The 26,336-nt window shown below is 62.2% G+C and overlaps 1 protein-coding gene across 7 annotated transcripts; it reads right to left on the reverse strand.

Annotated features, from left to right (window-relative positions):
- On the reverse strand, window positions 1-24,802 carry RNF157 (ring finger protein 157). 7 transcript variants are annotated; one of them, XM_075440624.1, is made up of 20 exons: window positions 24,621-24,802; window positions 18,054-18,172; window positions 13,161-13,249; window positions 12,485-12,631; window positions 11,820-11,937; window positions 11,639-11,705; window positions 11,440-11,483; window positions 10,559-10,606; window positions 10,202-10,273; window positions 9,425-9,584; window positions 9,151-9,263; window positions 8,559-8,797; window positions 8,353-8,461; window positions 8,045-8,156; window positions 7,437-7,630; window positions 7,219-7,284; window positions 6,848-6,896; window positions 5,222-5,332; window positions 1,443-1,483; window positions 892-979 (listed from the first exon to the last, which is right to left on the reverse strand). In XM_075440624.1, exons 1-19 carry the CDS (start codon window positions 24,706-24,708, stop codon window positions 1,443-1,445), a joined length of 1,986 nt encoding a protein of 661 aa, XP_075296739.1. In that variant the 5' UTR covers window positions 24,709-24,802; the 3' UTR covers window positions 892-979. The 7 variants fall into 7 exon arrangements, with proteins under 7 accessions (XP_075296738.1, XP_075296739.1, XP_075296740.1 ...); XM_075440623.1 differs by lacking the exon at window positions 1,443-1,483 and having other exon boundaries at window positions 1-979; XM_075440625.1 differs by lacking the exon at window positions 5,222-5,332.
- Window positions 24,803-26,336: the final 1,534 nt, after the last annotated feature.

The raw sequence follows: 26,336 nt of genomic DNA on the forward strand, positions 1-26,336 counted from the left end.
AGGGAGGATTGGGGACGGAGGGGTGGGGGGCAGTTCCTGCACCCTCATCCACCCCTGCTACAAAGTGCAATGGAGAGGGTAGGATGGGTGGGACAGGGGGTGACACTTTTGGCACTTGTTCCAGAGAGAGGGCACAGCCCCGAGCCCCAAGCTCACAGCGGGGCGGAAGACAGTGAGGTTAAATTAGTGATGCCCCAGGGGCTGGTGACCAAGAGGGGACCAGGTCCTCTGCCAGCCCCTGCCACCCTGCTCCATCCCCTGGGGAAAAGCAACCTCACAGGCCCGGCCCAAGAGCCTGTGTGCTGCCCAGGAGGAGAGTGGAGGGAGGGGGAGCTGGGGGGGCACCATCACCACCAGTACATTAATGGGAACAGTCCACGGCATGGCATGGGGCACAGGCCAGCAAACTTGGGGGGGCTGGCCCCCCATGAAGGTCACCAGCTCATGCACCAAGGATGCAACACCAACACTCATCCTTAACCCCCCCCCCAGGCACCCTCATCCCATCGCCCACCCGCCAGCCACATCCCAGGACCCCCTTTGTGGGGTGACCCCACCCCATCTGCTCTGTGCAGTGGAGGAGAGGAGCTTGGGGGTGTGAAATGGCCGGGGGCAGGAGGGGACCCCAGCCCATCCCCATCGGGGCTGGAGGACGAGAAGGTGCTGATGGGGGGCTCCAAGGTGATGCAGCTCTTGGCCCCCCCTCTGCACAGGGGGGGCCAGGGAGGACAAGTCAAGGTTACCATCTTCTTTTTTGCCAATCAGTCCTGCTACAGCCGAGGGATGGAGGTGGTGACACCCGCGGTGCCCAGACGCCAGGGTCCCTCCGGGTGGGCAGGGGCACATGTGCCCCAGCCGAGGCTGAGCCCTCACACGGGCAGGGTGGCCGCTGCCTGCTCCAGGTCTTGGGTGCCGGGGGGGCGGCGGGGCCAGGGCACCTGCCACGGGAGCCGCTCGTTGTTGTTGGCTGTCTCCGGGCCTGGGGGCAGAAAATACGTGGTTAGGGGTTCCCAAAGCCCAGTGGCACGCTTGGCTTATCTTTCCGTGGGGATGCAATATAGTGTCCCCAAATAACACCCACCTCCTCAGCCCCCCTTCGGATTTCGGCTGTAGCAAGGGCTGGCAAGCGCCTGCACTTACCTCTCCGGGCTGGGGGAGCCTCTTAAACCCCCAATTTCTCAGGAACTCCGGGGGGGGGGGGAATGTGAAGCCCCCTGCACCATGGCTGGGTTTGAATAACCCAAATGGATGGGGGCTGCCTCTGCCCCACCATGCCCAGGGCGGATGCCCTGCGGGGGCTGCGGATGAGGCACTAAGGGATGTCACCCTGGCCAGGACAGCGAGGGGACCGCCAGCAATGCCGGGGCGAGGGTGCCAACCCAGCGCCAACCCCCCCCGGGTGATGGGGCGCGAGGCGGGCGCAGGCTCTGGGGGTCTCATACCTATTCCTCAATGTTAATGGGGCAGGAGTCCGGCACGGCAGCTGCGTGGCAGGAGAGACCAGAAGGCACATGGTGAAGGCAGGAGCGGAGGTGGCACGGGGGGCATGCACGCGAGTGAGCGAACAAGGTGACCGTGGGGGCTTGCCACCTGCGAACGGGTCTGGGACCGGGACGGGGAGCTGCCACCGATGGGCACAGTGTGAGGGGGCCGTCATGCATGGTGCCCCCCGGGGTTTTGTGCCGAGGAGAACCGAGGGGTGGGCATGCTTGCGGTGCAGGGGAGCCGAGTCCCCACACGCCTCCTCTCCGGCTGCAGGCTCCTGGCTCAGGCAGCACCCGCCAGCTGGGGCAGGGTGACAGGCAGAGCTTAGTATCTGCCTACGCTCTTCATGGTTTCCTGATCACCACCCAAACCATCAGAGGCTATATGGTGCCCTTAGCGAGGGGGTGCACCCCTAAAAGAGGGTGGCTGCTCCCGCCAGCCAGGTTAAGCCCCATGGCCAGGGTGGGGGCAGCTCCGAGCCTGGGGAGGCCACGCAAGGGCACCCCTAAGGCCAAGGGCAAGTGCTGAGGCTTCCTCAGAGAGGGGAGCAACAAAAACCCGCTGCCTGCTGATTTATGGGAGGTGACAGCTGCTTTTCACGGCGAGCTCAGGCTGGAGAGCGAAGCACGTTAAGTCTACAGATCCCAGAGGGAAAGGAGAATTAAACAGGACCGCACGCACACACCCCCCTATACACACGCACACCGAAATCCTGTCAAGAGCTTGATATTGCGTAAGGCACTGCAGTGCTCCGGCGCAGAGACCCAGCTCAGCTCAGCACACCCGTGCTGCGGAGCGGGGCTGGGGGCAGCAGGACATGGGCTGGCCCTGAAGCCGGCCCCATGCCCACCTGCCTCTTCTCCCCTTGGGCTGCAGGAGGGGCTCCCCCCCACCGTTAGCAGCCCTCAGACCTGCCCTGCACAGAGGGTCTCCCAAACAGCATCGCGGTGAAACCCAACCAGCTCGCCCGGCCCGCTGCGATATCGCTTACAGCTCGGATCATCCACGGGCTTAAACCATCAAAAGCCTTTGGGGGATTTGAGGTCTTCTGCCACCTCTGATGCAGCAGCTCCCCAAGCCTCTCCACTTGGCTGCCAGCCTTTTCGGCAGCCGCCTTCCCCCAGTTTCTCTTTCCAACGCTGCCCTGTGTCTGGCAGAGGCTGTGGCCGCAGCCAGAGGCTGCCCTGAGCTCTGGACACAGCCCCCACAACCCACTGCACACCCTGGGGCTCTGCAGAATCCGCTCGAGGACATGGGTTTTCAGGTTTTATTTAAGCCTTGTGTCCTAAAATCCCCAGGACGTGGCCTTTCAGCTCCTCCCAAAGCGCTTTCCCACCAGACTGAAATCTGCAGAGATCTCACAGCAGCGCTGGGGATGAGCACACCTTTCCGCTTTGAGGAGCCACATCCCGCGCCTTCACCCGTCACAGAGGGGGCAAAACCCAACCCACGGGTCTGATCACAGCAAAACCTCCCGACGAGAGAAATTGGGGGAGGAAGAATAATAATCAGAATATAGTCTCTGGTCGGGGTGATTTCCCATCAAGCTTTGAAGAAAACAGCACCTGGCCCCAAAGTAAAAGCCCACCCTGTTCTTGCCAGCCCCATGGATGCAGTTACATCCAAATCTGCAAGAAACCTCTGCCAAAAAGGACTTTTTCAGTGCATGCAAACCAGCCCTGCGACTGCAATCCAGCACCACCAGTATTAAATCATGCCTCAAATCGTCTCCTTCGCAAAGCAGCCGAGTCTCGACGGCGGGTGGCTGCTAGCAGGGAGCAGACAGAGCCGGGGAAGGACGGAGCTGCCTTGAGTCTAACGAACAAAATCAGTGTTGCAAAACACCGATTGCAACCAGGAAGCGACCAACCGGCCATTACAGCCCTGCGGGCAGCTGCTCCCCTTCACTGCCCCAGCCCCCCGAGCTCTTCCCGGCACCGTGGGACACCCCAGGGCAATCCTCCTCCAGCCTCTTCAGGGCAGAGCTCTGCATCCCTAGAGTTCTCCCCTCTGGCCCCCCTGCCATCTCCAGGGGACCGTGGGCAGCTCCGAATCCCCTGCTCTGCACCTCCTCTGCCCCCGGCCCCAGTGCCACAGCAGCCCCCCCCGCTTTTCCCAGCAAACGCCGAGGCCGGATCGCCCCTCTCATGCGGGCAGCAGCGCGGCTCCCTGCCGAGGGCTTCAAGCAGCTCAGCCACCGGGCGCACGGACAGACGTGGTGGCCGACGGATGGAGAACGCATCCTTGGCTGGGCTCAGCCCAGGGGCCAGATTCTGCGCTCCAGCCCAGGCAGGGGATGAGGCCACTGCAGTCCTCACAGCACAGCAAGAATTTGACCCCACGCCGGGGCCATTTGGGCTGCAAAGCTCCCCCTTCCTCATCCTCGCCACCCCGGCACAACCAAGGGGGATGTGGGCAGGGATGGCTTTGGCCGGTGCTATGGCCGCGGGGTGCTTCGCTGGGACCCCCAGCAAAGGCAGGGGCAGTGCTGGGACCCCCCCAGCTCCCTCCCCAGCTCCCCCAGACCAGCGGGGCTCAGCCAGCTGCTGCTGGAGGGTGATGGAGGGGACATGGGGCATTTGTGGCAGGCGCCTGTTCCTCCCCAGGAGCCTCAGCCAAGTTTTTCCAGTGCAGAAACTGCCAGGAACAGGCCAGGCAGTGGGACAGGAAGCTTTCCTGGTGGAGAAGGGGGGAAGAAAGGACTTTCCCCTCCCGGGGTGGCCAGGCTGGTTTCACCCACCCTCTCAGCTCTCCAGCAGCCGCTGCAGGCCTGGGACCTGCCACAAATTTAGCTGAAGGGGCAAGGCAAGGGCAGAGTTGCTTTCAGCTTGTCCACAAATGTATTGACACAGACCTGGACCCCAGCGGGCTTCACCTCGTCTCTTTCCCCCCATTTCCTTCCCCCCCTCAGGCTGCTGGAGAGGAGCCTGCAGCACTGGGCAGAGGCCCCAGCCCGCTCCCTCCTTGGCCCACACAGGGACCCAGGGTCACCAATACATTTGTCACCTTTGGGCAACTCTGGGCAGGGAGGGGACACAAGCGTGGGTTGAGAAAACCGTGTTGGCACAGAGCGAACATGAACTTTCATGCGGACGGAGGAGTCTGGGAGGGAGAAACAAGAGAAAAAAGGAATGGAGAAAGGGTGGGAGGAGACAGAAGTCGAAGGAGGGTGGGAGAGAATGCATGAAGAAATGAGAAAGAGGGATGGAATTTGGGGCTCTGCAGAAGGACAACCCGACCTGACGGGCCACATCTCCCTGGCCCTGGAGGAAGAGGAGGGGGAGGCAGGCAGCCCCTGCGGCAAGGCTGGACTGGCTGCGGCTCACATCCCGATCCAAAATACTGCTGCGCCCGCCGCAAGTCCAGACCAGGCTACCGTCGTGCCACACGACTGCCTTCACGGGGAGGGCTGGTGCCCCCCGGGGTGCCAGCAGCCCCACCATCCAAGGGACAAAACCTCCCAGTGAAGCAAGTCTGCAAACCCCCAGGGACATGCCGGTGGGGACAGGTCACCCTGACCTATGGCTGCTGGGTGGTGATGTGCCTGGTGCTCAGCCCCACGGCGGGACGGGCAGTGGGGCGCAGTGAGGACAACCTGGTGGGGATGGTGGTGGTGGGGATGAGGTTGGGGTTGCTGGTGGGAGAGGAGGGATGGATGCAAAAGGCTGGGGTGATGCAGGGAAGAGTGGAACCGTCCCCCCCACCCCAAGTTCATGTTCAGCAGACGGCCACTCACCAGGTAAGCAGGCCTCAGAGCACAGTTTATTGTCCAGCGCTTTCACGTGTGCGATGCCCAAGTCATTGTTATTGTCACACCTCAGACCGAGGAAAGCGCCTGTCCTCGGGCCTGGAAGGGAGTTAAGGCAGTTAACGCCGTGGCTTGGCGCTGGGGCTTGCCGTTGCCTTTTTAGTGGTGGGGTATGGGATTTCTGGGTCTTTTCCTCTCCCCTCCCCACCCTCTTTCAAAAAAAAATAAGACAAAAAATTATGCATCTAGATGGGAGCGGGTGAAGAGCGGACAATAACGCACGTGGGCACGGTCTGATCTGCTCCTTTCCCTGCGCCGGCCATGTTGGAGGGCAGCGAAACAGCAACGATGCAGCGATGGGCACCCACGCGTGAACTGTGATCTGCTCCCCCACTGCCCGCCTGGGGTTCAACCAAACCTTCCCCCCCGGCACGGCCAAGCGGTCCCTGGTCGGTAGAACCAGGCCATGGTGGCACCCATTGCCTCCCACCAGAGCCTCTCCGGCACCATCAGCGCTCGTGCAAGAGCTGCAGGGATGCTGGGAGGAGGCAGCAACCGGACACGTGGGGCAAAAGAAGCCGTAGCCAAGCTTTGCAGGGGGCATGGAGGCTTTCGGGGCTGAGGGAGGTACCTCTGCTTCTTAGCATCACCTGTACGAGAGATCAGCCCCCAGGTTCTTACCTGCATCCATCAGATGCAGGTGACTAAACCTCAGGAGGGATGTTCCCAAATAAGCCAGTGGCCCCTCTGAGAACAGGCACAGGACCGTGTCCTAAGCAGAAAGGCTGATCTGCTCCCGGAGTTGTTGGGATGCCCGTGGATGTCCACCACAGCCCCTGGTTGCTCCCCAGTTGTCGTATTTGAGTCTCCCCATCAGCAAGAGCCTCCCCACAGGGTAGAGGCCATGTTTCAGGGATGGGTGTTCCTGCTTTCCAGCTCACCCGAGTGCCCAGGTTGGACAAGGGGAACACTTGTCAAACATTTTTGCTAACCAGAGACTTGCGAAGATGGGAGGGGGCACACTGGGGGCCTCCCTGTCGCCCAGAAGAAATCCAAGGTGGCTGGTGGCCGATGGCACAGGGGTGACCACATCTTTCCTTGGCTATTTGAGTGCATGGAGGAGGTGAGAGGAGCCCTCAATGCACGTGTGTTGGCTTGAGAAAGCACACAGAGGACAGGCCAAACAAAATTAGGAAAGCGTCCCAAAAGGAACAGCTTTGCAGCCCCTTCCTGTGGGAACCAGCCGAGACCGGGATCGCTGAGGAGAAGACTTCCAGAGATGTGAAACCGACCTTGGTGAGGGACAAACACGGAGAAGCCTCTGCCCCACTTTGCCCGTTGGAAACGCCGTCAGATCCTGCACGCCTGCTCCGCGCCCTGCACCATGCTCACCAGGCTCCCTGGCTTTCCCCCACCCACTGGTGTTCATCCCACCCGTGGGTGGCCCCGTTGTGACGGATGCTTTCCCAGCCCACGCAGGCATCCAGGGCTCTCCCCGACGGCAGCTGGCAGGCAGGGGAGCTGGGGACAGCACAGCATCTGCCACTCGCTCAGCTGCCCACTGGTGACACTGAACAGAAAGCGAGGGGACAACAACGGCCCGGGGCCTTTTACCGTCTTCCTGCGTGGGAGAGGCGTCCTCGTCCTCCAGCACGTCGTTGCCCTGCGGCACAGGCGAGAGGCAGCGAGCGTTAGTGGCCCTGCAGCATCCCAGTGCCATGCCAGGTGCCGTCCCCGGGTCCCTCGGGGGAACGTCCCTGGCCCTGGGGGATCATCCGTGGACCAGGAAGGTGATCCTGGATAGGGGACAGCCCCACTGCCCCATCCACCCCCAGGGCAGCTCCGCAGGGAACGTGGATGCGTGGGCAGCCCCTTCCCCCTGCTTCCCCCCTCCACAAGCACCCGGAGCTGGGCACAGCCGGGGTCCCGCGGCCACGCTGGGTGGCACCGCGGCTCCCAGCCCCGCGCGGGGCGGTTGCGGTTACCTCGGCATCGCGCTCCTCGGCCGAGATGCTGACGAAGTTTATGTCTGGGGACTCTACAGGCGTCGACTGCGGGAAGAAGGTGGGAAAGATGGAAGGAAGAAAAAAAAAAAAAAACCAAAAGTCTGGTGCTGGTGGGTTTGGAGAAGAAGTTACATCCCATGGGGAAGCTCTTGAACCTGGGGGTGATTGGCACCATCAACAACCTCCCCAGCCCCTACCTCTCCGTCAGAGGCCGTGGCGCTGGCGGCTGCGGGCGAGGGGAGCATGTCCCCCTCCTCCTCCTCCTCCTCCGTGCCGGGAGCAACGTAGGAGCCAGACATGGAGGACACGGTGTCGGTGCTGAGCTGGGAGTGCTGGCTCTGGGAGGAGGCCATGGACATGACGGACTGAGCCAGGCTGCTGCTGACGGGCTCTGGGGGAGAGCAGGGGCTGAGTGGGACCGCCGGACCCTCCCAGCACACCGGCACGAGTCGCGGCACAGCACCAGCTAATTAAAAACAGTGCTAATGAGGAGCAGCAGGGCATGGAGCAAGGATCTGCTGCACGCCACAGAGGCGTCATGGGTGGAAAGCTGCCAGCAGTGGGTCCCGGGGCTTGCAGCCCTCCATCTCTCGGTCTGTGGGGTGATGAAGCAGGGGCAACCTGTGCCCTCATGCCTCTCATCTTCAGGTCCAGGGGTGGTGAAGCAGAGGTGACAGCCTGGGGCTTCATGCAATGTCCACGGGAGGGTAGGAAGGGGCCATGCAAACCCCCCAGCAGGATGGATCCGAGACCGCGGTCCCACTCTCCTGCCCTGCCAGCACCTGCGAGCCCCGCTGTGCCGTACCTTCTGGGGACGAGATGGTGGAGGAGAGGGGGGTCCCGGTGCACGAGGACTGGTCGATGGCTCCCGACGACGACAGGGTGAGGTTTTCGCTCTCTGGTGTCGCGCCACATTCCTGGAAGAGCCCGTGGGGAGGACAAGATGGGGGATATTCGGCAGGGATGGGTCCGTCTCCTCCAGGCATCCTTAGGGATGGAGGAAGAGCCAGGAGGGGCAAACCCCAGGCAGACCCTCTGGCCCCAAGCCATCCCCAAGCCTGCGGCCCCCCCGGCCCCCCGGCTCATCACCAGCGCGTTTCGGAGGGTGCTCACCTCCTTGCGCCGGGCAGGGGATCTCCTCCTGGAGACCCTCAGCTCCGACTCGGTGCACGACTTCTCGTCCTGCTCTTCAGGCAGGATGGAGGAGTTCTGCGAGATGGACCTGCCCAGGGGGGGCAAAGCAGAGGACTTCACCCCCATCCGCAGCCCCCAGACCCCCTGAGGCCCCCCCAGGCCTCCATACCCACCCTGGTACTCACTTGGAGAGGCTCTTCTTCAGCTTGAGCCCCGGGGGGCCGCAGTCGGGGACGCGATCGAGGGGCGAGAGGGCCCGCAGGGGGGGCAGGGGGCCGTCGCTGCCGTAGGAGGGCAGGGTCCCCGCGCCCGGGGGGTCCCCGAGTGTGCGCAGCGGCAGGGCGGCCGGCGATGGCGTCAGCGGCCCGTTGAGGGCCTCCAGCAGTGACACCACCTCGTAGCCCGGGGGGATGTTCTCCGAGGACTGGGGAGAGAGGGGAGACGAAGTGAAGGTCCCCCTGGGGTGTTTTACTGCACCCTCCCCGCCCCTGCTCCCAGCGGGATCGAGATGCCTTGGGGAGAGGCCAAGACACAGAGAACGGACAAAGTCCCCGCACAAATGAATGACCCAAATCCGTGGTCTTTCCACCCAACTGAAAGCCCTTTTTTTTCAATATCAAGCTCGCACTGTTTGCAAGATCAGTTTGCATTAAACAAACAAACCCTGGCCCCGGGAAGCACGGGCATCCCCAAACCTCCCTGGCCCCAGCACCACGGGGCGGAGGGGGCGAGGGTCCCACAGCCGCCGGCGTGAGCCGGGCTCGGCCGGGCACTGACCGAGTGCTCCTCGGAGTCGGAGGTCTGCGAGGCGATGATGGGGTTGAAGCTGGTGGGCGAGAGGGGACCCAGCTTTTTCCTCATGGCTCGGATTTGAAGCAAGGCTCGGAATGCTGCGGCAACAGGGACAAAGAGCGGAGTGAAAAGTGGGTCCCCCCCAAATGCCACCCCATTTCTCAGGAGGGGCATCCCCACACCGCACAGCGCTGCTGCACGGGGGGCTGGAGGGACCCACAAACCCCAGGGTGGGAGATGCCAGCCCCCCGGCCCTTACGCAGCCTGCAGATGGGGCAGTTGTTGGCCTGGTAGCGCAGGGTGTCGGCGCAGGTGTTGCAGAGGCAGAGGTGGCGGCAGGGCAGGATGAGGGTGTCACGCACGTCCGAGAGGCAGACGACGCACTCAGCGCTGTTATCGCTCACCTCGTCCTCGGCCACCTGCCCCGGGGGAGAGACGGGAGCTGCTTGCCCTCAGGGTCCCCAGCTCGCATGGCACAAAGGTGGGTGCCCTAAAATACGGGCTGGGTGCACCGAGAGCTTGCTGCAGGGTCCTGCCTGTGCCCCTGGGCTGCCTGCTCTTGGAATACAACCCTGGGACCTTATCCCTCCCCTCCTGGAGGCTGGGACATGGGGCCAGAGGCATCAGGCACCCCATGGAGGGATGCATCCTTCACTCCAACTTCTACATATATAGATAGATAGATAGATAAGATAGATAGATAAATAGATAGATAGATAGATAGATAGATAGATAGATAGATAGATATCAGAGGAAGAGGCATGTCCCACACTTCAAGCCCCAGTGTGCCCTCCTAAGCCAGCAAGATCCAGCCACCATGCTCCCAAGGGACTACAAAGGATGGGGGAAAAAGGCTCAGTCTTTCACCTTTCTGCCTCTGGCAGCTTTGATGCCAACACAAAGCACCTGCACTGCCTGGGCAGCTCTGCGTTGTGCTGCAAACTCGTGCCCCGTGTGTGTTTTAGCTGCTGGCCCCACGCTAGGGGAATGGGAGAGAGGACGAGGGAAGACCTGCGGGATGGATGGAAGCGCATACCTTGGAGTCCTGCGTGTTGTACTTGTTCTCGATGCCATATATCTCCTGCAGAAGGTAGCTCACGCCGTCCACCTGCAACCCCGCAGGGAAAGGGTGAGGAGCAGAGACACAGCCCCCCCACCCCCCAGCCCCCTCCTCGAACCAGCCCTCCTTGCCGCAGCATCTGCGATTTCTCTTTGCATCGATGCACTTGGAAGTTGCTGGTGGTCCCCAAGCCCCCTGGGAGGCAGGAGCGGGGCAGGGGCGGGCTGCGGCCCACACTGGGGTTTGCCGCTCCCCGAAAGCCCCTCGCCACTTCCCCGCAGGGGTGTGCAGGGCGGTAGCTGCCACCACCCGCATGGACACCCGGACACTCACCACTTGCTTCTGCTTGAGGGGCTTCACACAGAAGGTGCCGTCGCTGTGCTGGAGGGAGGAAAGCACACGGGTGGGCACCGGGGCTGAGCCCCCCAGGTACTGCTGTGCTCGAGCACTCCCAACCAGCCCATTTTCACAGAATCACAGAATAGTAGGGGTTGGAAGGAACCTCTGTGGGTCATCCAGTCCAACCCCCCTGCCGAAGCAGGGTCACCTACAGCAGGCTGCACAGGACCTTGTCCAGGCGGGTCTTGAATATCTCCAGAGAAGGAGACTCCACAGCCTCCCTGGGCAGCCTGTTCCAGGGCTCCGTCACCCTCAGAGGGAAGAAGTTCTTCCTCATGTTCAGACGGAACTTCCTGTGCCTCAGTTTGTGCCCATTGCCCCTTGTCCTGTCACTGGGCACCACTGAAAAGAGTTTGGCCCCATCCTCCTGACACCCACCCTTCAGATATTTATAAGCATTTATTAGGTCCCCTCGCAGCCTTCTCTTCTTCAGGCTGAACAAGCCCAGTTCCCTCAACCTCTCCTCGTAGGGGAGATGCTCCAGTCCCCTCCTCATCCTCGTAGCCCTCCGCTGGACTCTCTCCAGTAGCAATTGTTTTTTCCCCGACACCCTGGCAGCAGGCAGGTGTGGGATGCCCCACACATTGCAAGGCTGGAGACTTGTCGGAGTGAGGAAGATGGAGTTGAGTCCAAATGCCTCAAAAATGGGTGCTTAAAATCAAGGATTCGGGGGATATTCCCAGAATTTCAGGAGCAGCTCCAAAATAGCCCCCGCCCAGCAGCACCATTGCGAGCCCCGCAGGGTTTCTCCAGGCTCTCGCACCCCGTGGGCGAGGGGGTAGGAGGGGGGAGGACAGCCCCAACTTGGCACTTACCTTCTCAAAGGTGGCCAGCAGCACGTGGCAGTGCCCGGTGTGCTCTGCAAGACACAAAGGGACAGGCAGGGCTCAGGGGACTCACGGGGCCATGGCAGCAGCAAGAAGAAGCAGGAGGCTCTGCCCGGTTGGTGCAAGGGCTGGCACCACAGTGCCAGCAACTGGGAAAGCCCACCCCAGCAAGAAACCCCCTCCTCACCATCTCCTTCATCCACCACGGCGTGCACCACCATGGGGTAGACCTCCCGGTCCAGGTCGAAGCCCAGCTGGAGAGAGACAGGAGGAGAGCCTCGGTGAGATGGAGCAGCGATGGAGGCTTCATCCCATGTCCATGACCGTACCCGACGCCGTGGTTGATGCCACGGGCCTGTGGGACCCACCTCATCCTCGCTCCACTCGGAAGGGTCGACGGTGTGGGAGGGCACGCAGAACTGCTGGCACACTCCCCGCTTGTAGTGCACCGTCTCCGACTGCAGGCTGTTGTCCCTGGGGATGTAGCTGTCCCACGGGAAGAGGACAGTCAGGGACACCGCGGGTGTCCCTGCACTCCTCCCAGTCCCCTGGCTCACAAAGATGCCGGGAGGATGGGAGAGAGGGGGATCACTCCTCCCCTCCCCGCCTGGGTGACTATTGGGAATGACGTAAGAAGTCCTAAAAAAGGCGAAAATAATCCACGGGACTAAAATAACCCCAGGGCAGCCAAGATGGGACAGCAGGGGCCAGGGACAACTCCACAGCCATCCTGGTGGGGACCAGGAGTGGCGATGATTTCTCCTCATCTCAGCTCTGACCTGGAGGTCAAAAGAGTGAGCAGGATGGGATGGCGAAGGAGGTGGCGGGGGCTGGCAGGGAGCTGGCGATGGCACCAGGGAAGGCGAGGAACCTCGCTCCAGCCTCAGCACCACCAGCAGCTGCCTCCTGCCCTCAGTAAGGGAGATGCTCCGGGGAGGAGAGGCTCCATGTCCATCAGCAGAGACTCACACCCTCGCTGGGGAGACACAGGCCAGGCTGGGAGGGGGACACAGGCCAAGCTGGGGCTCCTCACCTCACCACCCCGTTGTGAAACTCCTCGGTCGCCTGGTAGTAGATGGTTATGGCCACGCGGGCGTCCGTGTCGAAGGTGAACTCCACGTTGTAGTGCACCTTGGCTTTGCTGACTTCTTCCCCCGGGGTCTTCACCTCCTCCGAGCACCTGGGGAGCACAGAGAGTCCAGGAGATGGGCACCCCTCAGAGACAGCGCAGGGTGCCCCAAAACTGATCCCCTGGAATGAGGCCATCCTCGGCACCGGTAGCCCCAAAGGTCCCCCCTCTGTCAGGGGAAACTGAGGCACGCCAGGAGAACCCAGCTTGCCCGAGGTCACGCGTGCAGCCTGGGAAGTGCAGCGGGCAGATTTCAGCCGTAATCCCTGGCCTCCCTCCAGCAAAGCCTTTGGAAGGTGGGGGAGGAAGAAAACGCAAAGCACTTCAAAGGCAGCACTAAGCTCCTTTAATCCCGCCGTGGAGCCAGCGCAGCCGGTGCCCGCAGAGGGGAAGCTCACCCGTGCCGGGAGTGGAAGGGGCACATTTGGACAGCGGTGGCTCGTCCCCCTCCATCCACCCAGGCCAAGACAAGAGCATCCCTGCGCTCAGCATCCCCCAGGAGCATCCAGCCGGACCCTTCCCTCCCCGTGGCTCCTAGCCATGGGGGGCCCGGCCCCATCTTCCCCCCCACAGGACTCACTTGACAAGGCGCAGGGTGTCCTTGCGGATGTTGATTAAGCTCCTGAGGGTCTTCACGGGTTCCTGAGGAGGTGGAGCAGCATAAGGGAACTAGGACAAGAGAGACACCGGTGAAGCCAAACACACGGAGGGGGTTTACAGCAGCCGCGGACCTTGGCCCCGGGATGCTCAGTGACCCAGCCCCGACCCGACAGCCCATATCCCAGGGCGGCCTGAGCATCCTGATGGGTGCTGAGCACCCACAGCTCCCACTGGCACTTGGGTACCAGGCAGCGTGACAACGGGGACATCTCCCCTGTAAAGAGAAAGCCCAAAAGCCCTTGCAGGGGACAGTTTCACTGAGCGGGCATGCAGAGAGCGGCTGCTCCTTGTCCCTTCGGCCGGAGGGCGAGGGGGACGCAGGGCACAGGGCAGCCAGGCGGCTGCTGAGGTGTTTTCAGGCTGCTGATGCAATGCAGAGCGGCTGGATGAGGCCAGGGCTCCCTCCCTGCCCACCAGCCAAGGAACAGACACAAATGCTCCTGTTTTCTCCTAAGGATGGATGGGATTTGGGTGGTGGGGTCTCTGCCAGCCTTGTCCCAGGAGCAGGCTGCTGACAGGGTGGCTGGGCAGGACCAGGCAGGCAGCATCGCTACGAGGGGAGAGGTGTTGAGCCATCTGCCAAGGTGATCTTGTCCTTGTCCTTCCTGTCCACCTGCAGCCACCACGGGGGCTACAGGGCTTGCTGGGGAGAGGGGACACCCTCTCCTTGGCACCGCAGCCACCCAAGCGGGACTGCGGGCACCGGGGACACAGGATCCATCTCCCCCCCTCCCCATCTCCACCTCCCAGGTATGCTGAGCCCCAGGAAGGGATCAGCCCCCAAGGGGGAAAACACAAACACACGTTGGAGAGACAGAGGCTTCCACCAGGATTAACGCCCGGCTCACCAGCGAGCTGTCACCGCGTGCCAAGGGACAGCCAGAGCCAGGAGGGCATCAGGTGCCATCGGGGGTGGCAGATGCTCACGTGAGCCAAAGGGCTCAGTCGCTGCCTTGGGAGAGGGAACGGGTAACCCAGGTAGGCTGCCTGGGTCCTGTCACCACCTCCAGCCCAGACAAGGTGCTCGGGGACAGCGAGGCACCCGCTGCACCCCCGATACTGAGGGGACGAGACTGAAATGCAGATGGCACTTGGGGATGGCCCCCGGGGAGCCAGATGCCCATTTCCCACATCCCTGGCACCCTTGCGTGGGAAAGCCACCATCACCTTCCCCGTCTCCAAGGCCAATGTCACCTTCCCTGTCCCGGTCACCCTCCCCATCCCCAAGACCACCATCACCTTCCCTGTCCCTGTCACCTTCCCCGTGCCCAAGGCCCTGCAGAGCAGGACGGATGGGGCTGGGGCACCAGTGCAGGGCTCAGTGGGATGTGGTGGGAGAGGCAGCTCGCAGGACCAAGCAGTGCAGGCAGAGGCCTGCCTCATCCCTCCTCCTCCTCCAGCCAGGCATCACCTCCTGTGTCCCGCCATCCCACAGCTCCGGTCCCACGGGTGGCATCCAAAGGCAGGTGAAAGCCTGGGCTGGACCCAGCATGGCTGATGGCACGGGGTGCTTTGAGAAGGAATCCACGGCACCTCGCAATTGCCACCCCTTCCCTCCCTCCCCTCTGGGAGGGGAAAGGGCAGCTGAGTCATTAATCTGACGTTAATGAGCTTTTTAACAAGTCAGACGCGCTACATGGGCACCTGCAGAATCGTCTGTTGCAGCTGGAAGGGAGCAAGCGAGGAAAAGGCCTCCGGGCTGGAGCGGAGCCATGTCATGACAAGCCACGCCATGTCGTGATACATCCTCTGCTATTCGAGTTAGTGAAGCAATCCAACCCTGCTCACTCGCACCTTGCCCAGCAAAGCTGTACCCAAACCAGCCCACAGCAAGCGGCAGAGCTCGTCCCGGCAGGGAGAGCACCCATGGGTGCGAGCCCCCTCGCGCCGTGGCACCCCGGGGCGGGCGATGGAGGAGGGAGCAGGCAGCGGGGTCCCCCGGCTGCAGCCCCGGGGGGGCCGTCGGGCTGGGCAGGATGGGGAAGCGCTGAAGGCAAATTTCACGCTGCAGACACCACTTCGCCGTCACCCGTTGGGCTCTTTCACACCCACGTGTGGGCTCTTTTTTGGGGGGGGGGGGTTGGGGTTCTTTTGAAAGAAATTTTGCAAGCCGGATTTGCACATCAGAAAGGGGCTGTTTAGAGGACTTTTTGCATCTCTTCAACTTAAATAAAGCTGAAAAACAACAGAAAAAAACCTCACTGCAACCATTACTCATTTAAAAACACCACCCATGCACCTATAGCGACATTTGGTCCAGACCATCTTCTGTTAAAGTGAACCCTTCCCCTCAAAAATCTTCCTTGGGGTTTTTCTACAAGGACACCCTGATTTCTGCGGGCAGGGAACCCCAGCAGCACGTTTCAACAGTTCCCAGCTTCCCTGGAACACCTCGTGCTCTCCTGGTGCTGCAAGCAGCTTCTCCTCTCCTTGGTCCGTGCAGAGATGTCCCAGCATGGTGGCAGCTACTTAAACCTATAACACCCTTCCCAGCCCCTTGGGAACCTGTTCCGAGCTGGAAAATCCAGATTATCCTGTATCCATGGAGGAAAGAGTCTGCACAGCCTCTGGGTGCTCCACACATCCCTGCAGCAGCAGCGCTGTTCGTAGCTGAGACGAGGTGCTCAGCTCAGAGAGGACTTGGGACCCAATTTTTTTCCAAGACATCCTTGGCCTCGTTACCCAAGGAACCCAAAATAAATCCCCCACCAAAAAGCACTGGCTGTCTCTGACATTTCCAGCCCACCCAGGGCTCTCACAGCAGGCCAGAATGAGAAAGCATTGCGGCCAAGAAGCATCGGGGAAGTCTCAGAGGCGGAATCAGAGATGGCCAGACACTGCCCGGGCACAGGCTGGGGCCAGAAACAACACACATCCTTCCCAGTCCCCCTGCCCCAAGCCCCCAAACTGGCCTGACCCGAAAGCCCAGCCCCGAAACAGCCTCCACCCCCCAGAAGACGGGACCTCGGTCGCAGCTCTGCAGCGCAGGGCCATCGCTAATTAAGCCAGAGCAATGCAATTTAGCTTGCAATGCTATATTAATTCTTTCTGCTGTTTCCAAGCTGTTCCTTTACCTTCCCCGCTGTTTCTGCTGTTGGGATGTCTGACACGGGAACTGCTCGCTGGGCAGTTCAGAGGCTTTTACTGTAATCAAGAGCGTTTCTCAGCGCTCGCTGCTGGAGAGAGAACCGAGCGCTGACTTTTCATTTTCTGGGGAAGCGCAGAGGATGGAGAGAAAAGCGCTGGCTTTGTCTGCCCGACGCCCATGGGTTTTGGGGGGTGCTCCTGCCCTCGGCTCTGCCGGGATCCCCACTCTGGCACAGCCCCGGGGCTGGGCACATCCCCGCTGAGGGATCCTACGATGCTGCCAAAACGCTGCTGAAGCCAATTTCAAGGAGGGAACACAGACCGGGACAGCAGCAGCCTCGCCAGCCCAACACAGCAGGCAGCGTTCAAGAGCCGGGCCATTAGCACCGGGCAAATTTATCTTGACTCAACAGAAAGGCTTTGGTGCCTTTTAATTCCTCACCTTGAATTTTTTTTAATACTTGAGCCCTGCACCGTTCCAGCCGACGCTGGCGAGCCGCCCCGCTGAGATGCACTCGGAGGAGCCGGGGACGCTGAAGCCCACCGTGGGGACAGCCCCGCTTTCACTTCCTCCCTCTCAAAAGGCAGCGAGCAATAAAAACAGCTCCAGGGTGGTGGGGTCTGGGGACCTCCTCTGCAGCCGGGTTTCTGGGTGCCCCGGGACCGTCCGGAGCCGGCAGCACCCAGCACTGCGAAACCCATCGGTGCTGCCACCTCCTCCCCCTTCCCCCCTCCCCCAGCCCCTTTTTCACGCTGGAGTTTACGCTGCTCCTGTCCAAGCTACTCTGCTCCGCACCACGCCAGCGCCGCTCCCGATGTGTCCCCCACCCTGGGCCATCTGGGCTGGGAGCTGGCTCCTGGCTGAGCTGGGAAAGGCGAGAGGAAAAGCAGCTCTTGGAGATGGACTGAGAAAGGAGGAGTTGGCTACATCAGCCCATTACCCCTCAACATCTTCATCACCAGCTGATGTTTTCAAGCAGGAGGGTTTATGGGTGGAAGCAGCTCTTGGGGGTTGGAAAATACGTGCAGGTCTGATGACCCACAACACGGACACTGCAGAGAGCAGAACCCAAAGGCAGAGGTCACGCAGTCGCTCTGCCCATTCCCAACCACTTGAGAACCTATTCACCCCTTGCAACTCCAGTCTGGCAGCGAGGTGAGAGGTCTAACAACTGCGTTCTGCTGCTGCGGAGCACGAGGACGCGGGCAGACAGGCTGAGAGGAGACCCGGGTTAGCGCCCGACGGAGGACAGGCTGCAGCAAGTAGCCAACCCTTATAGACAGGACAGGGGGTAGTGGCTTTAGACTCAAAGAGGGCAGATTTAGATTAGATATAAGGAAGAAATTCTTCACCGTGAGGCTGGTGAGGCCCCGGCTCAGGCTGCCCAGGGAAGCTGTGGCTGCCCCCTCCCTGGCAGTGGCCAAGGCCAGGCTGGCCGGGGCTTTGAGCAGCCTGGGCTGGTGGAAGGGGTCCCTGGCCGTGGCAGGGGGTTGGAGCTCGGTGATCTGCAAGGTGCCTTCCAACCCAAACCATTCTCTGATTCTATATTAGACATCAGAGAATCCACTCGGGCCACTCCAGGCGTGCTTGGCTGGCTCTGCCCTCGTGGGGTGACAGCCAGCAGCCTTACACCACGCACCCCACACTACACACAGTTGCTGCCACTTTGGGAAGTGGCCTGGGCCCTGTGTCCCCTTGCCAGCCCCACGCCCCGCCGGTGCCCACCACCACAGGCCGGTTCCCCAGGAAGTTGAGGTCGCTGTTCTCGCCGAAGAGGTAACCCTCAGGGTGCGTGGAGTCGAACTTCTCGCCGCCCATGATGAAGTGGTTGGCAAAGTAGCTCCCTGGAAAGAAAACACAGAGACTGCCTGAGGGGGGGAGGACAGGGCTTCAGCCAGGCGATGGAGCAGCACGAAGCCACCGAGTCGATGGCTCAGAGGTGGCTGCAGCCCCAGGGCCACCTTGCTGGGAGCCTTTCGGGTTGAGCTCACACGCTGCCAGCCTCCAAGCAGGCAGAGGTGACGGGGGAGCTGGCCAAGAAATGACCCTTCCCGGCTGCCTTCTGCCTGCCTGCCCTGCCCGCACCCCCCCGCTGCCAGCAATCCTGTCCCTGCCCGCGATGGCCGAAGCCCGGGCAGAGAGCGCCGGGCTGGGGAGAGGCTGGTGCCAGGGTGCAGCCCCGCAGCAGCACCCAGCCTGGGGGCTGCCCCATCCGACGGGATTGAACAGGAGCTGATTCACACCCCAGGGCTTCAGCTGCACCCCTGCCTGAGCACAGCGCCCGCTCCCCCTTCTCACCCCGAGAAATCCCCGCGAGCCCCAGGCAGTCCTGAGCCACCCAAGGTCACCCTGACCTTCAACCATCCCCACGCTGGCAGGGGCGGCCGAATCCTGGTCTGGGAGCAGGACGGGGAGATGGCTCCCGGGGCGGCGGAGCAGGAGGGCAGTGCTGACCCCTTCCATAAACACCAGCTGATTTCCCGAGGAGGCAGGAGCTGCAGCGGCCGCAGCCTGTCCCGCCAGAGCACCCCATCTCCCAAAGCCTGGGAGCCGCGGCGGGGCCGGGCTGGCTCGTACACCCCCACGGACGCTGCCAGGAAGGGGCAGCACGGACCAGACACGCAGCCCTCGAAACGGGCTGGGTTCCTCCTGCCCAAAGCCCAGCGTCGTGACCCTCAGGTCCCGCTCACAGCGGCGTGCCCACGGGCAGACACCCGCTCGGGCTTGCTGCGGCCCCACCGGGAAGATGGGTCAAGCACACCTGAACTGAGCTCTGTCAGTTCTCAGCCTGCAGCCTTCCCTAGGAAGAGCTCAACTGCAGGAGGGAGGCTTTGGGGGGCTGCAAAGCCTCCAGGAGGTCAGCAGCCCCTCCAGAAAGTGCCCCACGCTGCTGTGACGAACGCTGGGCAACGACCAGTGTCCTTCTTCCCTCACAGGGTAAAGCACGGAGCCGAAACACCAGCGTGGCCCGTCCCCTGAGCTGGGAGCAGCCCCCCAGCCAGGCACTTCCAAATATCAGATTTTCCTCCCAGTCCGGCCAGGAGCCCACTCATGGCTGCTCCCCGTCCGTGAGATCCGGGCTGCGGCTGCCTGGGGAAGGCTCGCCACGGCGCAGGATCCGGCCAGGACTACTCCTTGGAGGTGGGAAAAGGAAGGGAAAGGGGGAGGCAAAGAGGGGTGGTGAGGGGTGAGCAGAAGCACCAGGAGTCCCCAGTTCAAGAAAGATGAGGAGCTACTGGAGAGAGTCCAGTGGAGGGCTATGAGGATGATGAGGGGACTGGAACATCTCTCCTGCGAGGAGAGGCTGAGGGAGCTGGGCTTGTTCAGCCTGGAGAAGAGAAGGCTGCGAGGGGACCCAATAAATGCTTATAACTATCTCAAGGGTGGGTGTCAGGAGAACGGGGCCAGACTCTTTTCAGTGGTGCCCAGCAACAGGACAAGGGGCAACGGGCACAAACTGAAGCAGAGGAAGCTCCAGCTGAAGATGAGGAAGAACTTCTTCCCTCTGAGGGTGACGGAGCCCTGGCCCAGGCTGCCCAGGGAGGTTGTGGAGTCTCCTTCTCTGGAGATATTCAAGACCCGCCTGGACAAGGTCCTGTGCAGCCTGCTGTAGGTGACCCTGATTCGGCAGGGGGGTTGGACTGGGTGACCCACAGAGGTCCCTTCCAGCCCCTGCCATGCTGTGATTCTGGTAGTCAGGAGAGGCAATGGATGGAGGATGGACACGGTGCCCTGCATCTCGCCAGTCATGGAGACAGGGTCCGGCTTGAAAAACCCCAAACCCAACAGCACAGAGGGATCCACAGCCCCCCGGGGACCCCCCGAAACTAAACCTTTGGGGTCTGCAAGATCAAGGGAGCTCAATCCTGAGCTGCAGCTCTGCTTGCGGGGACTGAAATCAGAGCTTGCAGTTGGCTTCCAGCAGATGCACTGATTGCCCAGGGCTGGATCAGGCTGTAATAATGCATTTAAAAACTGAAACCGAGCCCAAAGTTCACAGGAGAGGAGGGGAGGAGATCTAACGCCGGGGCAGGAGGGATGAGCAGGGCCATGCAGCTTCACCCGAAGGCCCCGCAGCGCAGGAATGCCCGGATGCAGCACGCCTGTTAGGAAACGTCGACCATCAATTATTGATGCCTGCTGCTTTCTGGTCCCATTTTCCACGTACATAATTTATAGGCAGCTCTCCAGGGAAGGACACAGCCATGTGAAAAAAAAAACAACCCCAAGAGCAAAGTGCCTTTGGAGCTGCCTGCAGCAGCACGACTGGGAGAGAATGGGGCTGTCCAGAGCTCTTCCTGGCTCTGACTTTGGGCAAGAGCAGGAGATGGAAAAAAAAATTATATTTAAACCTGCAGAAAAGCTTCCCCAGCACTGGGGAAAAGCTGGAAAATGGAGCACAGGCTCTCTGCAACAGTCCCAGCTGCGGTTTGGTGGGTGCTGGGGGCTCCCATAGGATAGGCAGAGGAGTTGAGGACCCCTCTGCCATCACTCAGCATCTCTGCCGGGGGTTGGGAGCACCCCTGGGTGCAGCAGGTCCCCAATGCACCCTGTTCATGGCTCAAGGGCTTCAGCTGCCCCTTTGCAGCAGGCTGCGCTGGCCCCGTGCTCACTCCCAGGGAAGATCCTCCAAAAACCTTGCCATTAAACAAAGCCTCGAGTCGTGCCGGGCTCTGCCCTGGGAAGCACCAGCACGGAAAAGCCCGGGGCATCGGCAGGAGCCAGTGACCCCGTGGGCACGGCCGGGTGGCAGAGGAAGGAAGCACCTTTCCAGCCACAGCCACCTAATAATTGGCTAATTATAAACCCTTAACCAACGCCTGCCCCTGGGGATGGCAAGCCGTCAAGGACGGTCACATCACTGAGGGAAAGCCAGGCTTTAATGAGATCTTAAACTTCAGAGGCCTGGCGGGCACGCGGAAAGGGCTTAACAGAGAGGCTGCTGGAAAGGAGGAAAAAACCAAAATTGCCTGGTGTTCCCAGCAAACAAAGTGTGTCCTGCATGCCTGTAGGCACCATCACATGGGACATATCTGGCACCAGCCGGTGCCGATGCCGCTGTCAGCCCCTTTTCTCCATGAGCGCCAGGGATGCCTCCTTGCCCAGATGCCCTGAGACCGGCGAGGACCTGCAGACACAGACCCTGGTGCACGCTGTGGCCACGTCCGCTGCTCTGGCACCGGGTGGCACAGGTCCTGCATCATCCCCCGAGCCATCGCTGCCCTGCTGGGGTCTGGCTCCGCTCTGGTAACGCAGCCTCTGGCTCTCAAATGTCAGAGTCCGGATCACAGAGTCACAGAATAGTAGGGGTTGGAAGGGACCTCTGTGGGTCACCCAGCCCAACCCCCTGCCCAAGCAGGGTCACCTACAGCAGGCTGTAGAGGACGTTGCCCAGGTGGGTCTTGAATATCTCCAGAGAAGGAGACTCCACAGCCTCCCTGGGCAGCCTGGGCCAGTGCTCTGTCACCCTCAGAGGGAAGAAGTTCTTCCTCATGTTCAGATGGAACTTCCTCCACTTCAGTTTGTGCCCATTGCCCCTTGTCCTGTCGCTGGGCACCACTGGAAAGAGCTTGGCCCCATGTTTCGGCAGGGTCACAGCTCCGCTCTCCAAAGCAGCTAAGATAGAAAAGCTCATTTTCAGCCCATCGGCACGCTCCCAGCGAGAAGCGCTAGGTTTTGCACAGCCTGTGGTCATCCCAGCCGGGTGGCCATGGCATGGCCGCTGGCAAGGGACGCAGCAGTGGGTGCCGGCACAGGGTGCCGTGATGGGCACGGCACCGCCTTGGCAAAGCCTGGGCTGGTTAAAAGGCGACGGGGGCTTCTGCCCCAGAGCCTCCCACTGCCGCCAGTGAGCCAGCACACTGCAGCTTATTTAATTCAGTGGCAGCCTGAAGCGGGCAGCCAGAGCCAGAGGCAGCCGGAGGCGAAGCCAAACCCTGGCTGCGGTGCTGCTGCGTCAGCCCTCGCCCGCCGCAGCCCTGGGAGCCCCCCAGGCCACGGCCGTGCCGCCACCATGGGGTTGTGCCCCCGGGACTGGGGGTATCAGTGGCTGGTTATCCCAATGCGCCTGTTTGCAGCCAGGGCCCTGCTCGTGGGCCCCCCTCCTGTGTGCCTGGGGGGAGCTCGGTGCCAGCCTCCGCTGGGGACAGGGGCTGAAAGCCAGGGACTTGCCCCACCAGCCATCCCACCAGCTAAGCAGTAGGTTCCACAAACAGCCCCCGCTTGCTCTGCCTCCCATCACCTTCACCAGCACTAAGTCAGAGTCACTGAAGTAAATCCCAGCCTTTTCTTCAAAATACTGGCTTAACTAATCCCATCTGCACCCTGCCTGGGGGGGACGGGACCCCCAGGATGGGAAGGGGAGATGCTCAATTAGGAAAAGACATGGCTGTTCCCACAGGCTGCACTGGCCATCCCGAGCGAGCCTGCAGCCAAACAGCCAAAGCCGCATCCGCAGAGAGAGGGAAATGCCCTGGGGTCCAGCAAGAATCCCCCCCAGAGCCCCATTTCCAAAGCCGGTGCCTGTTTCCAGGCAGCACTCGAGGCGAGAGCCGCAGTGCCGCCACGGAGGAATCGGCTCCGCTGCCCGACACGTCCTCCCCTGCCTCCCTCTCGGCTGCCGGCAGCGCTGAAGGCAAATCCCCTCTCGGATTAAAGCAAACCAGCCTTAAGCTCCCATGGTCCCCAGCCTGCCCACGTCCCAGTGCAGACGGCCGTGTCACCTGGGCACCTCCTGCCTCTCTCCCCGAGGACACTGGGCAGCACCAGGACCATCCCCACCAGCTCTGCCCAGGCCCCGTCGGTGGGACCAGCCTGGCTGAGCACACCTGGAAGCCCCAGTTGCTCCCTGTAAACAGGAGTTAAGCATCAGCCCGGTGTCCTCTGCCAGCCGAGATGAGTCTGGAAGCGCTTGGCTGGGTGCACTCCCTCCCCTAGGGCTGGGCACCGGGCTGGCACCCTCCACCCCTCCATGCCCAGATATCTCAAGCGCCCCTAAACCAGCAGCAGTCCCTAGACAAAACCTCTTCAAGCACAGAGCCAGGGCCCCTGCAGAGAGCGAACCCACGGATGGGGTGGCCCAGCTTCAGCTGGCATCAAGGTGACAAAGGCCTTGAAACTGCACAAAGGGGGAGCTGGTGGAGCCCTGCGGGACGAAGGCTGCCGAGGGTCTGCAAGGATCGGCCAACTCCACCCTGCAGCGCCCCGGTTAACCCCCGCCGCTGCAGATGTGCCAGCCAGCTGTGCAACCGCTTTTAGATTAAAATTCAAAAAAAAAACAAAACTAAGCACAGCTTTTCAGGAGAAGAGCAGGGTTTGTTTCAGCTATAATTCTTCCTAAGGAGGTCTTTATTTGTAATTAGCCAGTAATTTGTCACAGCGCTAACGATCCAAGCATTTACCTTATCCTATTAACTACCAAAATAGTTACCCATTAATAATATTCAGTGCCACAAGGATCCTGTGACAATCCCCCCCCCCTCCCCGGTGCTCCCAGGCATCATCCACCGATACCGGTATTTTTGCGGCTCTGAAGCGCTTCCCACCCAAGGACCAGACTCCATCCCCTCTCCCCACCACGACCCCCACATGGCCCCCCCCGGACACCTGCTGAGCGCGGCGCTTTACAGGGAAAACCGAGGCACGGAGGGGAGGGACGGATTTTCCAAGGTCACGCACAAGGTTTGAGACAGGGCCGGGTTCGGGAGCGGGAGAGACATCACCGCCGAGCCTTGCGGCAGGGCGAGGAGCCGGGGAAGGTGAAGTCTCCCCATGGCAGAGGCTGGGGTGCTGCTATGGGGCAGGGCCGAGGGAAGGAGGGATCCCCTCCAATCCCTCCCACCCCAGCCTCCCTCATCCTCCCGGGAATTTAAACCCAGGCTTTTCCCGAGCAGCCAGCACCGGAGCGACCGGCTATAAAAAGAGCTCCAGCCCTCCCAGCCCGGCACCGCAGACCACGAATACAAAAAATAATAATAACAATAATATCATTAAAGTCGCATCAATCCAGACAAGTTTGAGCCGGATTTGGCTGGCAAAGGGGCACCCAGAGAGCGGGCACCCTGCGGGTGGACCCAGAGGTGACCCCATCTCTGCCGCACGGAGCCGGGGTGCCCAGCACCAGACCTGTATTTTTAGGGTGCCCCCCCCCCAGCTGTGTGCCGGTCAGGGTTTGCTTTGGGGTGCGCAGGGGTTATCCCCGACGCGGAGCAAGGTCGTGCCCGGTCCCCGCCCTGCTCGCTTCCCCCCCTCCCCCGACGGCACCGGGACGCGGGACCCCCCCCGGGGGCTCACCGGATTTCGGGGGGTATCTGTAGACGGAATTAGCGGGGATATCCACCTCCTCCACCCCTGCGTTTTGCCGGCTGGTCAGAGCCCCCATGGCCGGGCCGGGGCTCAGCGGGCGGGCTGCGGCGGGGAGCCCTCCCGCCCGGGACCGGGACCGGGGCTGGCGGCGGCAGCCCCCGCCCGCAGCATCCTCCGCTCTGCGCCGCGCCCCGCACCGCCTCCGCGCTAGCGCCGGGGCTGCGCCAATGCGGGGCCGGGCCGGGCCGCCCCGTCCCCTCCCCGCCCCGCCCCGCCCCGCCCCGCCGCGGCGCGGCTCGGGACGCCGCCGGGCGGGGGGACAAGGGGACAAGGCGCTGCCCCTGTCGTGTGCCGAATGCTGCCGAATCCCCCGGCGTCCCCCACCCGCACAGCAGGCCCCCCCCCCCAGGTGCCGCTTGCCTCCTCCCTCCCCCCGTGGCACAAGCGTCCCCCCAGTGCCACCCCCCTGCCACCCCTGGTGTCACCCGGCACCTGGGTGACACCTCCAGTACCGCCCGCCAGTCTCCTTTGCCATCACCTGTCCCCCGGACCATTCATCTGCCCCCCCCCCCCCCCGTCACACACCCCAGTGACCCCTGCCCACCCAGCATCACCCTCCTCCCACCCTCGCCCCCCAGCCCCACCAGCTGGGTGACACTGAGCAGCCCCAAGGGACCCCCAGGGACAGCTTGGGCCCCCCAGGCTGGCTCAGAGCACAGCCCCTCTGCCCCTGTACCCCCCCCGCCAGGTGCTGTGGTGTCCCCTGGGAGAAGGCCAAGCCCCCCACCCCGCTTTTCCCAACGGGTTGCCTGGCGCGGGGGGAAGGAGACGGAGCAGCCCTTGGCACAGGGGCTGAGCCCCTCCGGCAGCACCCCAGAGCTGCACAGCGCTGGGGCGGGGGGGACAGGTTAAACCCCCCCCCCCAGCGCACACCTCCATCTTCTCCATCCTGCCTTCCCAGCCCTGCTCCGCACCAGGAGCAGCTGCATTTGCCGGGCGCAGCCTCTGGAGGCAGGGAGCTGGCTGGCTGTCCGCTCCGGTGCACCCCAGCGCACCCCCACACTCCCTTACTTCCCCAGCATTAAGCTACTGGGAAGCACTGGGCACTTCCGCGCTTTCCCCTTGGAGGTGGAGGTGGAGGACGCACCCTTTGACCGCTCGCTTCCCAGCCCTGGTGATTTATTAGTCCTGCAGCGCAAGGCAGTGGAGCATCACATGATTTTGATTCGAGTTGATAACACGAGGGCTATAAATATCCAACCGGAGATGTGCGGAGAGGCGGATCGGCCGCCCCGATGTCCTCGGCTACTCGGCGGTGACGAGCAAAAGCCATCCCCTGGGCTCCCCCCCTCACACCCTCCCCGCAGAGGGACACAGCCATCTCCCTCCCCGCTTGCTTTCTGCCCTCGCAGCCCCAAGCGCGGCTGAGAAAGGCCGAGCCAAAGAGGAGCCACCACCACGGCGAGCCCAGGAGCAGCTCCGTCGGCTGTTTGTCAGCCCGCCGCCGTCACACCGGGACCCGCAGCCCCGGCAGTGACAGCACGTCCGCACCGCTGGATGTCACAGCCAGGCTGGGTGCCAGCAGGAGCACTGGCCGAAGAGGGGCCGAGGGCGACGTCGATGCCGACAGCCGGCTCCGGCTCTCGGTGCTGGAGCCCGTCCGGGAGCCCCGAGACCCCAGGGGCTGATCGCTGCTCACCCCAA

Source organism: Opisthocomus hoazin, chromosome 21, assembly GCF_030867145.1.
Source record: "Opisthocomus hoazin isolate bOpiHoa1 chromosome 21, bOpiHoa1.hap1, whole genome shotgun sequence".
Classification (NCBI taxonomy): domain Eukaryota; kingdom Metazoa; phylum Chordata; class Aves; order Opisthocomiformes; family Opisthocomidae; genus Opisthocomus; species Opisthocomus hoazin.

Bases quoted from the DNA above. Each gene is read 5' to 3' on its own strand.
- RNF157 (XM_075440619.1), bottom strand. From the start codon at position 24,708: ATGGGGGCTCTGACCAGCCGGCAAAACGCAGGGGTGGAGGAGGTGGAT. The intron at 13,250-18,053 runs GTGGGCACCGGC...CTCTTGTCCTAG, and splicing joins TGGGGAACCGGCCTGTGGTG to TTCCCTTATGCTGCTCCACC. The intron at 7,631-8,044 runs GTACGGCACAGC...GCTCTCCCCCAG, and splicing joins CACCATCTCGTCCCCAGAAG to AGCCCGTCAGCAGCAGCCTG.